General features: G+C 27.7%; 2 protein-coding genes across 7 annotated transcripts; one reads left to right on the top strand and one right to left on the bottom strand.

The window, feature by feature from the left end:
- Nucleotides 1-281: 281 nt before the first annotated feature.
- Nucleotides 282-7,956, bottom strand: LOC137825159 (DNAJ heat shock N-terminal domain-containing protein). 6 transcript variants are annotated; one of them, XM_090297632.1, is made up of 11 exons: nucleotides 7,827-7,956; nucleotides 7,559-7,673; nucleotides 6,617-6,676; nucleotides 6,311-6,393; nucleotides 4,915-5,080; nucleotides 4,682-4,811; nucleotides 3,189-3,347; nucleotides 2,624-2,796; nucleotides 1,937-2,017; nucleotides 1,656-1,719; nucleotides 282-586 (listed from the first exon to the last, which is right to left on the bottom strand). In XM_090297632.1, the coding sequence occupies exons 2-10, from the start codon at nucleotides 7,643-7,645 to the stop codon at nucleotides 1,693-1,695; spliced, it is 966 nt and encodes a 321-aa protein (XP_090153758.1). In that variant the 5' UTR covers nucleotides 7,646-7,673; nucleotides 7,827-7,956; the 3' UTR covers nucleotides 282-586; nucleotides 1,656-1,692. The 6 variants fall into 6 exon arrangements, 5 of the variants coding, with proteins under 5 accessions (XP_090153758.1, XP_090153757.1, XP_068486935.1 ...); XM_090297631.1 differs by having other exon boundaries at nucleotides 282-596; nucleotides 1,657-1,719; XM_068630834.1 differs by lacking the exon at nucleotides 1,656-1,719 and having other exon boundaries at nucleotides 282-595.
- Nucleotides 7,957-13,332: 5,376 nt separating this feature from the next.
- On the top strand, nucleotides 13,333-15,039 carry LOC137827232 (aspartic proteinase CDR1). Its single transcript, XM_068633494.2, has 3 exons — nucleotides 13,333-14,083; nucleotides 14,233-14,589; nucleotides 14,785-15,039. Exons 1-3 carry the CDS (start codon nucleotides 13,333-13,335, stop codon nucleotides 15,000-15,002), a joined length of 1,326 nt encoding a protein of 441 aa, XP_068489595.1. The 3' UTR covers nucleotides 15,003-15,039.
- Nucleotides 15,040-15,555: the final 516 nt, after the last annotated feature.

Here is a 15,555-nt window from a genome sequence, read left to right as displayed (position 1 = left end):
ACAAAAAAATTGATTAACACATTATATTATTAAAGTGAAACTCCAAAGAATCTAATTATAGAATCATTAAAGATGTAAGTTGTTTTTTTTTAATGTAAACCAACAATTAATATGATACAGAGACAATTGTTTAGGATTTCCACATACAACTTTAGAGAAAATAGTGATCATAAAGGAGGCAGTAAAATAAATTGATAGTTCAAAACTTGAGAAAAAAATAAGTTGATTTAATGTTAACTCAAAGTAACATTCTAAAAAAATGAACCAGTGTGTAGATATGGTAATAAGAATGGACTGAAATCAATTATCACTAGATGATAATTATTAAATACAAGTGTGTAATTATGGCAGTTTAGTCCAATCCATGAGTTCAGTGATATTACATACCATGTCTATCAACACCATTGGAGCACTGTATCAAACAATGTTGAAAATCCAGAGAGCCAGAAGGCCATAAGAATAGTAGAAAATACTACTAAGTACATAACCATATCAAACAAACTGAACAAGATCACGATGATGAAGAAGGACCATCTACTGGTTTGCCACTTTCTTTCCGTAGGCTGTTTTCTCTGCTATAAGGAGCCTTAGCACCCCGAGAACCAAAATGAAACATTATTCTTAATTACATATAAACAAAATGGTAAAACATGTTTTGGTCCCTTAAAATATCTTGAAATTGGGGTTTTGGTTTCTATAAAAATTTTAGTATGCTTATAGTTCCTCCATTTACCAAAAGTGTAGTGGTTTTAGCTTCTCATTACAACAACACAAGCCTTATCCCACTTTGGTGTACATGGATCACATGACATCATTAAAAACCAAAGTCATTTTTGTAATCTCCTTCAATGATTTCCTCCTCCAACTTCTTTCTTGGTCTCCTCATTTGTTCATATAACCATAAATCATGCAATCTACTCTTCTAACAGGTCCTCTTATGGTCTTTGTACCAGTTTTCTGTCATCTATTCCTCAAGAATGTCACACCAATCTTTTTCTCAGATAGTCATTCCATATTATGTACTTTCTTATATGACAATATACATCCATCTTAACATTATCATTTCTGCTATATGCTCATATTGTCTCTTCAAATCCCACCCAACATTCACTATCACCTATGTACTAGTATGTAAAATAGACACTGAAACAGACACTGATACGATACGACGACACAGGGACACGAAAATACGTATAATTTCTAAAATGTAAGACACGGGGACACAGATCTATATATTATATAATTATGAATTATATAAATTGACAAAAAAAAATTATGTGCATAAGTATGTTTTAGTTTCTTTTTGTAGCAGAAAGATGTTTCTCATGACTGGTTCAAAAGGATTTGTTCCTTATTTTTATAATCATAAATAAAGATTTATACAATAAGTTTGAGTTTTTAGAAAATTAATGTATTTCTCCTTTTTAAAATTGCGTTAGAACCGTGTTAGAATTGTCAGAAATCCAACAAATATTTTTTTAATTAAACACTTTAACGATACGTGTCCTACAAGTGCCGTACGAGTGTCGGTGTCCAATACGTGTGTCCGACACGGACACACCATTTAAGAGGCGTGTCCGAGCCTCATTGACTACCACATAGTGCAGGTGGATGTATAATACACAATAAAAGATGCCTTTGAGTTTGATAGGTACCTTGCAATCACAAATAACCCCTGATGCCTTTACCCTTTCAGCATTTAGTCATCCCGCTTGTTTCCTGTATGTGACATCTCAATAATTTCTCCATCAGTTTAGCTCCTTATTAAATTTATTAGATTTTTAAAAGGAACAAAACTAAATTTCAAGATATTTTGAGGGACCAAACAAAATGTACAGCTGGATGTTGAAATCTTGTTAATTCCATGCTAACATATGACACAACTATGCAGTCATATTAGTTGTTGATGAACTAAAATCAGAAATCAAGCACTTACTTGAAAGATGGTTCCTAACTTTTTCAATGCTTTGGCCCGAGCCTTCAGAACATCTCTGGAGGCACTAGAATCTTTAAGAACCTGAGAAAAATAACAACTATTTTCTTAACATTTGTCATTAATTGGCATTTCAATATATATGATATGCTTATTCAACATTTCATAGCATGCATTTCAGTTCAATATGTAAGTAAATACGTTAGAAGAGGTCTTAATTCATGTTGGTGATTTCACATCAATTAAAGATAAAGACATTTCATGTATATTAGTATGTGCAAATTTCATCTTATAAGTCGATTTATAAGGTTGAGTTAGGTTTAAAGTTCACTTCTTAATAGTCCACCACTGTTTTCCAGGTAAAAGTTAGGCTTAATTATATTTTTGACCCTTTATTGATATGCAATTTTTGTCCCTCGATAACTTTTTACTCAAACTTATAAGGCAAAATGTACAACAGAACCTTATAAGATATTAGCACTGTGATCCCAGTTGTTTCTAGAATGGAAGATTAAAAAAATTAATAAATAACATTAGCCAAAAAGCGAAATTTCTTCCAACCAGGCCAAAAACTGCACACTAACAAACAAATGTCATGCACAGCAGGTACATAGGGGGAAAGACTATTATCTGTATGTTATCAACCAAGATGTTATTTTCAAACTATAGAAAGTATATACTGCAACTCACTGCTTGGCAAACATGTGACAGAGTTGATTCAATATCAATCACATTGATCTGCCATAGAGAATTAACCATGGCATCCTTCTTATCTTCAATAGCTTTGATTATGTTTTCTTCCTTATTTTCTCCTTGGTTTAGCTTCTTGAGCTCTTCTTGTATTTGAATTAGGGACACAGCTCCTACAGAAACAGTTGAGTTTCATTAAAACCTTCCAAATGCCCATATCCTTTCAACTGATACACTAGAACTTCCCAAAGGCCAAAAACCCTTTTGGTCCCATCTTATTTTTTTAATTTTGTTCTCAAAGTTTAAAAAGATTGAATTGAGTCCTTACATAAATTTATCACACTAATTTGGTCATAAGCGCTTACCACATCAGCCAAAACATCAGCTTAAGTCAATACTTTAGAGTGATTAATTGATGGAAGGACCAATTTAATCAAACAGAGAAATTTAAGGAGCTAAATAAAACTTTTTAAACTTATGAGACTAAACTAAAACTAAAAAAATGGGAGATGAGCTAAAAGGGCCTTTCATCCCTACCCAGATATAAAAACAAATAGTCCACTACCTGAGGCTGCTGTTACTTGTGACTTAATACGGTGTCCTTTATCTCGGACCCACTCTGCCAAAAAGGGAACATTCATGTACCGTAAATCCTTTCCAATTTCTCTTGCAGCTTTTCGTGTGTAGATGTAACCAATTGTGTGTAGCATGGCCTCTCCAAAAGCTAAAAATAATGCCAGAAATGAGTTAAGAAATTGCAAGGGAAGAACAGAACCAGGAGAGATCAATCATATCATTCTGGTCCTACATGAATTTTACAACCCTGTCATCCTTTTAATGTGCAGCATGCTGGCATTTTCATCATTTGACCCAAAGGTTCCTATTAGATTAAAACTCATAAGATGAAACAATAATATATGATAAAATTCATGTGTTTGAAGTAAATAGCAGAGGAGCTACAACATACAGAAATGGATGCTCTCATCTGGAATTTTCAAGTGTCACGAGAAAAATGTTTCAGCAGAGTTATTACAGACTAAACTCCTCTTCTACTCCTGTGTTTTACTCAAGTTAGTATAATAGTACCAAGCTGAACAATTTATAGTGATGGTAAGTCAGGAAAAAGTTAAATCCCATTTCATGGATATGGAATCATCTATGGAAAGAGAAACTGTAATAAGGTACTCCATAAGTAACACTCGAACACTTACGATTCAATCTAAATTTTATAATAATTTCAAAGTTAATCCAATGACATGCAAGGTTATGTAGTCCACAAATTAAGGCTTTTAGTGGATTGAGTTCGGTGGTCTAATAGTATATAAGCATCTTGCCTCAATGGGATTTCACACTCCGTTTAAGATTCTGTAAAATGAGGCCTAGATTATACATCTTTTTTGTACAACAAGCATAGAACCACTCATTCAATGGTACAATCATGGGATAGATTCATCATTCAAATACCTGAAATTGTACTTAAGCTCAAGAAGAAATGAGGCACAACAACTAGTACAAGCTTGGCACAACTTAATAACATTGTAGCATAGTAAGAATCCTAATAATTCAACAACAGAAATCCAGGACAACAACAGACCTGATTTGCTAGCATGATAGGCTTACAGATTAGACATTATTTGGACATCTCCTTTCGCTAAAAAACTAATGTAAGTTCTATAGCATGTTGAAGCATTCTTGAAGATTCTAAACTACAGCAGAATGAATATGTGTTTTAATTTCTTTCAAGAATGCAAATTATATTTCAAAACTGAAAAAAAACACTTAATATTTGTACCTCTAAAACAAATTTCTGTGAAATAAAACTGAAAACTTCTATTACATCCATAAATCATTATAATTTATTTCAGTCCCTTGTATATTACAACCTCAAATAGTGCTAAAGATAGGTCCCAATTGAAAGAGAAGTGTAGAATGCACGTGGCATAGACAATAAATTGACACTCTTGAAAATGAAAATGTTTCGGTTATTGAAACTTTTGAGCTGTGGACTATTGTTGAATAATACATTATTAAAATTACATCATAAACAGAGGAATTTACCAGCTTTAGAGAGGCTACGAGCTTCTGACTTTGCCCATGCAGTGAATTCTTCTTCTTGACCAACAACAGATAATTGAAGCCGGTCTTTCAGAATTACTGAAAGCTTCTGCTCCCTTTCCTTCTGCCATGCCTACGGTTACAACAAGGAAACAGTTTCAGCTACTAAAATATGAGGGACAGCAGTACAAAGGATTTGGGAAAACCTTCATAAAGAACTAGAACAAAAAAAATACCTTCATCTTTTCTTGAATTTTTTGCCTCTGAACTTCAGGATCCTGTATGTCTTCATCAATCTCTATAGATGCTAAAGAAGCCAGTGCAAGTTGTCCAATATATTCTTCAAAAACTTCACTTCCGAAAATCATTCCAAATACAGCTGTAGGGTCCATCATTGAATCTCTGAAAAAATATCAGTGTATTTAGCAGGTTTCTCAATCCATGAAAACATTCTGTTACATTAGATTCCTCTTGAAACATCTAAAATAGTTATTTTAGTGGATTCCGCATAAATAAACAAGCCTTAATTGGTTGGTATAGATTAATACTAATTTTGGGAGTTACGTTATATACTAATTTTAGGACTTTATTTTACTGTTTTGTATTATTGCAAATTAGCTAGAATTGTTTGTGTTTCCTTTTAGATAATATAGAATCGATCTGGATTTTATGGTATCACATTTCAGTCTTGAAATCGTGAGATGGAGATACTGTACTCTTAAATAATTGTCATTCTAGTGCAATACAAAACAGAGAAATTCATTCTCTCATCCCTCAAATAAAACGATATTAGGTCTCCTCTATAATTTTGATACCTCAACATAGTGGAAAATACTCACAGAACTAGCACACTTGATCAAATTATAGATTTTCTATAAACAACACTCGATTAATTGAGAAGATTTTTTCAAAATCTTTCTCAGTAACATTTGACTATATGGTATTTTGAGCAAATACAACAAAATATCTTCAATGAGTTTCACTATGTTTGGTTAGACTTGCTTTCTAACTTTCAACAAAAAGAAACATAGCCTATGAGGTTGTCAACAATGGCAAATACTAATAGTAACATAACAAACACCATGTTAGGCACCTTTCTATGCTCGATCATGCGGGAATGAGATATCAGAGGACACAAATGGTAGGTCTGTAAATATCGGAGAGTGAACTTCTGATAAACTGAGTACAAGGGAGAAGGAGGGGAGGTAAAAGGGGTGCAAAAAGATTGATGTGGTTTTCAGCAGTGAGGAAGCAAGCCCCTTTAAGTGCCTATTGTATCTCTATCTTTTTCGCTTGTTGTTTCTTTTACTTCATTTTACAGTAACTCTAAATCATTGTCTAGACTTGAATCACATTAATATTTAAAGAGATTCAGCAACACACACGCAGAGTATAGTCAGTTACATATGTTTGGTTCTGGTTTAAATCTGACAACAACTGGATATAGTAACAAGAAAAGGAAAATTCAATGAGAGATTAGACCATTATACCAGAAACTTCTTTTTGACAATAACCTTCACGAGTTATCTTTGAATTGCAAAATCAACATTTCACTATTTGATGGAGCATTAATTAATTGCTAGCAATTATTAGCTAATTACTGTTCAGTAATGGAAGATAATTTAGACTTACTGCGGTAATCCCTCCTTTCCATGTTTATCATATGCTTCACGCTTCCCGGGGTCACTTAAAACCTGGTAAGCCTCACCAAGTTTCTGGTAAATATACAAAGATAGCAGACTTAGAAAAGTATATTGAGAAAAATAAACCAAACTGAATAGAGGGAGAGATTCAAAATGTATAAATACTTCTATATTTTATACTGTAAAACGTCTAACAGTAAGAACTAAGAAGGATGTAATAACTTTGTTAATGATGACATCTATTAAATATATCTTCGTTTGAGAATCCAACAAAACACGGGTTCTTAGTGCTTACCTGAAAATTTTCTGCAGCCTTAGGATCCCCAGGATTTTTATCAGGGTGAACAATTCTTGCCTGAAAAGGGAAAAGAGAGAGATTAACAGCTATTAAATTAACAAAAAGGAGGAACTGTCAAGTTTAAGATTCAGTCAGAAAACATATAAAAAGGTAAAACACAAGCATGAATGAAGTTTTCTAAATATTTAATGTAAAAGTAACTATAAGAGAGCCATCATTTCTTCTACTCTCTCCCAAAATCCACCCTATATTTTTTCTGTCACCAACTAAGTGTTGTCTGGTGAGCACATTTGAAATTCACAGCTATTGAAGGCAGAACAAGATCAATAAACAGCTTCAACCTATAGGCTTATTCAACTCCAACTTTCACACACATTTCAAAACAGAAAATGGATAAAAAATTAAGAAAAGGCAGTCGAGTTATATGAAGCGTGTAGCACTAGTCTTAGAATGGATAAAAAATTAAAATTAAACCATCAATTTAGTTCATGAAGCGTCACCCTCTCTGCTAAACTGTCCTTAAACTAATGAAAGCATACATGTAATCACTAAAGTATTACAAATCATGCTACATAGTCCCTCATGTGTTGAAAAATTCTTCAAACCAGTTCCTCAATTTCTGTAAAATATATTCAATACTCTCTATGGATATTCAATACTCTCTATGGAGACAACTTCTATAATTTCATTAGTTTAAGGACCATTTAGATGAGGGGGTGATACTTCAAATACGAAATTGATGGTTTATTCAAATTTAAACAACAAAAAAACCGAAGCCATATTTATATAACCACCTAGTCATTCCATAGCACAAACACATAGTATAATCAAATTCAACATTCCATCAGATTAGGTAACAATACAAGAACATTCTCGAATCTAAGTTTCTGGTTGTACAAATCAGAGAAAGTGAAGGACATTCATTTCATTATTTATTACCTTGACATAATAAGCCTTCTTAATATCTGCAGCAGATGCATCAAAATTGACACCTAACACGTCATAGTAGGCAGTGTCCTTCACCATTGCTTGTGACTTTTAACAATTAACGCCTCTAAAAAAATTAAGCAATTTGAGAATTTCCCAAAAGAAGGCAAAAGGAAAACTAGTTAGCTGCATGATGTAATTAGAAAAAACACATGAATAATACGAAAGAGAAGAAAAAAAAATCGTGAAAGAGTTTTCTGACACAGATTTTGGAACCTACCCAGAAAGCAAAAATGGAAAAAGTTTCGAGCTTGATATTGAGAGAGAAGAAGAGGTAACAATCAGAAGGAACCTCAGATTTCAGGTGGATCTCTAGCAGAGGAAACAGTGTCGTTTTGAAGGGACCACGTATTTTAAAATGTTTTATTTTATTTTCTCCCTTTTTTTTAAAGGATGAAGCATGTGGATTTTTAATTCTAAATTATAATAATAGAAGTTTTAAATATATATATATATATATATTAAATATATTAAATATATATATATATGAATATTAAGTTAATAAACAAGTGTTTTAAATAAAAAGTCTTTATTAAATAGTAAACTAGTTAATACATATAAAACGATGTAAAAAAAATACGTGTATAAGTTGCATTATTTAAATACAAATTTTGTTATCTATACAAAAATATTATTATAATTTAAAAAAAAAATTAAAATAATTAATTTATTATTAAAAAATTTAATATTTTTTTTTAAATGTATATATTCTTATTTAAACAAATTATTTTATTTAAAGGAGTTCACTTAATGAATACTAATGAAATGTATTTTTTATTTATTTTTTAAAAATTAAAGTTTTTTTATTTCTCAATTTAAATTACTCTTATATTAAATTTCTTTTATACAAATTCTATTGTTTAGCTTTTATATAAAATCATGTAATAAACTATTAGTTATTTCAATTTATAATATTAAATTTTTAATTTGAACTACATAAAAAATAAAAAATAACTCAATCAATATTTAAAATAGTATAATTATTAATTATTTATATAATATTAAAATAAATAATAATATATAAAAAGAAACCAAAAAGACAATAAATAATATATTAAAATGTAATAAAACAAAAAAAAATAATTGAGTAAAAAATTATGTAAAGTAACTTATATATAAATTAAAGTTCTTAAAATAATATACTTTTAGGTGTCAAATACTTTTATAATAATCAAGCTATTTAATAATTTGGTCAAATAAACTATGAATTAATTATATTATTAATTTTGGTGCATACACTAATATATATCTCTACTAGAAAATCAATAATTAGAAGCGAAATTTTAAATAAAAAAAATTTATTAATTTCTATATTAATTAAATTAGATATTATTTTAAAAATTAAAAATAAAATTTATTATTGATAAATATTTTTTAAATTGGTATTAATTATCTAAATATTAGCTATCAATTATTTAAATTCTATAAGTTGGTATCTAAAGGTATCTAAAAATTTAAATTTGATAATAAAAAATTTATTTAGATACTAATAATTTTTTAGTTTCTAAAATATTATTTAATTTGGTCAATATAGGAATTAATTATTTTATTTTAGTGTATATAAGTAAATTCTTTAAAACTTCATCCATTATTTTTAGATTCTATTCATGTTTGGGAAAGTTGGATTCGATTCCTTATTGCTTTTATAATAATTTAAAACAAGTTTGAAATTAAATTTTAAAAAACAAACAAACATAAGAAGCCCCCGACATATTAATGAATCTGTCTATGCAGGTCTCTATCTATCATCTACAATTTTATTATTTTTCATGCAAGAAATAATTAACTATGATCTGACAATTTTTTATAAAAGAAAAAAAAGTGAAAATTATTTAAATTTATTTTAGCTACAAATTTTAAAAAAATAAATTAAATAATTTATATAAACGATTTTTTTTTAATTTTTTCTCTCTTTTTTAGAAGGTTTACTAGATAAGTTTATCAAAACAAATATAGATAAAAAAAAACAGTTTGGAGAAAAAAAATTATATATATACCATTCAACAAAATTATTATAACATAAACTATTTTTTGAAATATATGTATAAATTTAATTTTAAAAAAATATTAATATCTAAAATAATTTTTATTATTAATAAATAATTTTTTATCTTAGATGAAAAGATGTTATGATTGAGGAAAAAACCTCAAAACCCAAGAACAAGGTTGCAAGAGAAAGAACTATGATAGAATAGAATTTGATCAAATTGTAAAAATAGAAAAAGAGATTCCTAATTTTATCAAATAAGAAATTTTTTAAATAAACTCTAGGATCAAAGATCTATAGCGTGATCCATCATTTATAAGGAAATATATTAACTAATTTATTAAAAATGTCATTTAGATTAAGTGGAACATGATTATTTATTAAATGTCTTAAATATATTTTGATATAGTCGAATTGAATTAGGTAAAACATGATTATTTATTAAATGCCTTAATTATATTATACATTCGAATTGGTCACCAAAAACTAAAATTGAATAACTGACTCGTCCAGTATAGAACCATGCAAAATTCAATTTTTTAAAATGCTTAGGTTAATATATACAATTTACTTTTGTAATACAAGTTTATGAGTTGAAATTATTGAAGAATGATTGAAATGAAAGAGGGTGATATTAGAAAGTTGCTTGTGCATATTCATTCCATGATTCTCAATGTGTTGCTATCCAATTTAATGTCTTTTAAGGGTGGGTTGCAAAATTTCAATGATAAAGCATAGACCCCCACAATGATAAGGTTTTTGCAATATTTATGAAAGAGATGTAATAAAAAAATTTGTAATTTATTAAAATAGGTAAATTTTTTTAAAAAAATAAGTATTTGCAATGATTTTTTTCGGAGTTTTTCTAATATTATTTTTCATTTATATTATTTTCTATTACTAATAAAAAAATTATTTAAAAAACCTAGTTTATCTTGTTTTATGAATTACTAATTAAGAAATTATAGAAATTATTCACATAATTAGTTAGCCCGTGTATAACAATTAATATCCAAGGTAATGTAATTAATGGGCAAAGAACAGAATGCATGAACACGAATTCACTAAGATAAATATAAATATAAGAAGAAATCTCAAAAGATAAATGTAAAAATAATGTCATTTAAGTTGTTAATGTTGTTTTTGTTAAAAAGTCTACTCAGATTATAAGGTTTTCTAATAGTTTTAAAAAATTTAATTACCTTATTCGTTTCTACATTTTGCAAAATTGAATATTGACCATAAATGTAGAGACAAATAAGAATAAGGTAATTAAATTTTTTAAAACTGAGCTTTTCGAACATCTTAAACTTGAAAAAATTCTATTAACAAGTAGTAATGTAAGATATGTTTGATTATGAATTTAGACTTCTAAAATCCAAAATTTAGTATTACAAATTTTGTTGGGATCCCTCGTTGATTACATATTAGGACATTTAATGATATATAAGTATGTGCAAATCTCATATTTGAAGTCAGTTTTACGAGATTGAGTTATGTTTAAAGTTCATTTCTTAATATGGTATCAGAGTCATTTTGAGTCTATATATTCCAGCGATAGTTTATTAGGCTTATCAGACCGTTTGTTATCGGGTCATTATCGGATTACCCATAATATATAATCCGGTGTATGCAAACCTCACCTTATAAGTTGTTTTTATAAATTTATCACTTCTTAATAAAAATAAAACAAAGAAAAAAAAAATGGGAAAGTCACTAAACTAAAAATTGTATATTTTTAAAATTAAACACAATAATATTAGTCATGTGTTAACAAATTTTCTAACAAAGTCATTCAGAATAAATTACTTTGAAAGATTGATTTTTTTTTTTAAATTTTAGAGACTTAAAAAAATCACTTTTTATTTTAAAGGACTAAAATAATTTTATGATCTTCAATTTCTAAATTCGTCTTTGGTCATCAATAAAAGTATCATTTTTCAATCTTAATTTTTATTTTTGATTTAATTAAGTGTTTATTAAAATTTATTATTTGAAGAAATGTTTCTTAATTAATTTTTATTTCTGTTTTACTATATCAGAATAAAAATACCACTAAATCATTAAATCAAATACACTTTTATGTCATATCAAAATTAGTATTATTCTTATTCTTATTATTTTATTTTATTATAATTATTATTACTTTATTTTTATTTTTTTTATTATAATTATTATTACTTTATTTTATTCTTATTTCTTATTGCTTTATTTTATTATAACTATTATTACTTATGTTATTCTTATTATTGTTTTATTTTACTCTTATTATTATTTCATTTTATTCTTATTCTTATTGTCATTTCATTTTATTCTTCTTATTATTAATTTAATATTCTTATTATTTTTATTTTATTCTTACTATTATTCTTCTTCTTATTATAATTATAATAAAATAATAATGAAAACAAAAAAATAAAACTAATCATACTATAATATAAAAATATATTTGGTTATGGTGCGTTAGAGTTTGATTTTACATGTTAAACAGTTGGTTAAGTATTAAGTATATATTGACACATATATATTTTTTATATAAAAATAAAAATCGATTTTTAGATACCAAAATAATAAGTTATAATAGTAACTAAGTATATTTTAGAAACTAAAAATAATTTTGGTTTTTAAATTAGTTTCTATTATTATTTTTAATTAGCAATCGAGACTAAATTTAGAAATTAATTATTTTGATCTCTAAAACTTGATTTTTATTTCATGATTTTGTTGTAGTGTAATTTTTGCATAATTTGATGTTACATTAATTTTTCATTTTTTATTTCTTATTTTGTAGTAAACTTGTTTTTATAATTGAACAACGTTATATTTATCAATTTAACATCATTATTACGACATATTTCATTTATATTGATATTTTTCTTTTGAATATTAGTAATAAAATATAACCATGTTTTTATTTTAAAATTTAGTATTATAAAATTATAAAATTATGATATTATTATTTTTATTTAAATAATATTTTATATTTTATTATTTATTATAAGCAGTTGAATCATAATTCAACAGGAAAGATTGAATCATTAGATCGGTTTCATTTTATAATTATAGAAAAAAATTACTTTTTAAAATATTTTTTTAATATCAAGAAATATCTTAAATTTCCTAAACAAATATTCTCAGTTAAAAAGAACTAAATCTGGAAATGCATTAAATGCATAGAATCTTTAAAATAAAAATAATTTATACATTAACATGTATTTTTAATTAATATTTAATTATTCTATTAATATATTAATTAGGAAATTTTTAATTAAGATATTATCGTTAATTCCTTTTGATAAAAAATTAACATGTTAATACTATAAACTATCAGATCTCAAAACAACTATTTACAAAAATAAATGTATTTTATTAATTTTTTTTATTAAAGGTGAATCTTGAAGAAATATTTTACAGAAATGGAGAGTTTGAAATCCAAATCACTACTTTGGAAACCTTATTTAAAAGATTAAGAACAAATTTCTTTACATATATAACCAAAAAATAATTTCACCACATGTATGGAATAATTAAATAGGTATAAAAAAATTAATAATACAAGCCTGAAAACAAAATTTATTGAGAATAATCATAATTAAATGAAGAAATAATGAAAAAAAATCACAACATTAAGGAAAATTCTTTCCCTCCTATTATAATTTCACAGTCACTGTTGATCTTATAAAAGGCCACTAACACTGTTCTTCACTTCATTCATCTTTTTTCTTCACTTTCTCTCTGCATGTTAACAATGGCAACAATGGTGCCAAATTATTCATCTCTTGTTCTTGTTCTGCTGTTTCTCTGCAACATTTCTCTCTCAAAAGCTCTTAAGGGCTTCAGTGTTGAAATGATTCACCGTGATTCAGAAAAATCACCATTCTATATTCCCTCAGAAACTCATTCTCAAAGAGTTGCCAAAGCAATTCAACGTTCCATTGCACGTGCCAATCATCTCACAAAACCTTTTCTTGCCCTAGACACAGTTGAATCACCAGTTATACCAAATTCAGGTGAATACCTAATGACCTATTCAGTTGGAACCCCACCATTCAAAATTTTTAGCATAGTTGACACTGGTAGCAACATTGTTTGGTTTCAATGCCAACCTTGCATAAACTGTTACAAAGAAACACACCCTATTTTTGATTCTTCACAATCCAACACCTACAAAACCCTACCTTGCTCTTCTAGGGCATGCACATCTTTGTCCACTGCTTCTTGCTCAGAAGATGGAAACAAATGCACATACACTATTCAATATGGTGATGGATCACATTCCTCAGGAGATCTCAGTGTGGAGACCCTAACCCTTCCTTCCACTGAAGGTTCTTCTGTGAGTTTCCCTAATATGGTTATAGGGTGTGGAAATGACAACAGTGGGACTTTTCAAGCCAATGGTTCTGGCATTGTTGGTCTTTCTGCTGGATCAACCTCTCTCATATCTCAGTTGAGCTCAACAATTGAAGGAAAGTTTTCATATTGTTTGTCAGGTAGGTAGAGTCTATTCAAGTATTGTGCAGGTTTATTTTTGTCACTTTGAGTATAATCAACGAGACATTCCTGAAATATCTGTATAAAGGTGGAAACAAGTGTTTTATTCTATTTTATTTATTCTGATAAAAAAAATATTGTTTGTCAGGAACTTCACCTAGCAAACTCAGTTTTGGAGATGCTGCTGTGGTTTCTGGGAGTGGAACTGTTTCAACCCCTATAATCCAACAACAGAATCAGATATTCTACTTCCTAACCTTGGATTCACTGAATGTTGGAGACAGTGTAGTACCTTTTGGAGCTGCTTCTTCTTCTTCTTCTTCCTCTGAGACTGGTGCAGAGGGAAACATCATAATCGACTCAGGGACAACACTCACCCTTTTGCCAGATAATGTTTACCAAAAGTTGGAATCAACAGTTGCAGAACAAGTGAAGTTGAATCCTGCTAAGGACCCGCAAGGGTTTCTGGGTCTATGCTATGAATCTTCATCATCTGATACAGATGGTAATGATACATTAACGACTCATATTTTTCTGACTTCACATTACAACTTCCAATACTATTATTTTAATATTTTTTATATCATTTAATTTTAAATTTAACTTTTATTATATATATTTATAATTAAATCAACCACACGAAGAATTAGATAGAATTCTGATAATGAATGTATCATTTCTCTTTTTGCAGTTTTTTCAGGTATACCAGTGATTACAGCACATTTCAGAGGTGGTGCAGATCTGAGGTTGAATCCTGTCAACACTTTTCTTCAGGTTGCAGATGGGATAATATGTTTGGCTTTTCATTCGGGTGAAACAGCCATCTTTGGAAACGTGGCACAGCAGAACTTCTTGGTTGGATACGATCTTCAGAAGCAAACTGTCTCTTTTAAGCCTACAAATTGTAATGGAATGTAATTTTTTTATTGTTCTTTTTTAGTTTGATTGAATAAAACCAAAGAAAATATGTTATTATTGTTCATTTGTATTTCATTAATATATATATATATATATGCATTGTTTTTTTTTCTCTCTTACAAATCTATTCTACTTGTCTGATTACTTTCAAACATATAACTATACTAATTACTTAACTTTTATTCCTTATTGATAAAAACAACTTATTACATAAAATTTAAGATCCGATGAAACTCATATGATCAATTAAAAAAATAATAATAAAAAAAATAAAAAAAATAAAAAAATATATATATATATACCATTTCATAGTAATTATTTTTTGATTAATAAAAAATAAAATGAATAAAAAGAAACATTTCAAGATATCCCAACTATATCATAATTTGTATAATATATATATATATATATATATATATATATATATTATACAAATTAAAACATCATTAATTTAATCTTTTGTCCAATTTACATCTTACTTTTTGCATAATTTTATATCATATTAATATGCCATTTTATTTTTTTATTTTATATGAAAACTTTTTATTATAAT

Source organism: Phaseolus vulgaris, chromosome 11 (genome assembly GCF_051622355.1).
Source record: "Phaseolus vulgaris cultivar YP4 chromosome 11, ASM5162235v1, whole genome shotgun sequence".
Taxonomy (NCBI): Eukaryota; Viridiplantae; Streptophyta; class Magnoliopsida; order Fabales; family Fabaceae; genus Phaseolus; species Phaseolus vulgaris.
Note: the sequence above shows the minus strand (reverse complement) of the source record. Positions and strands in the feature narration are given on the sequence as shown.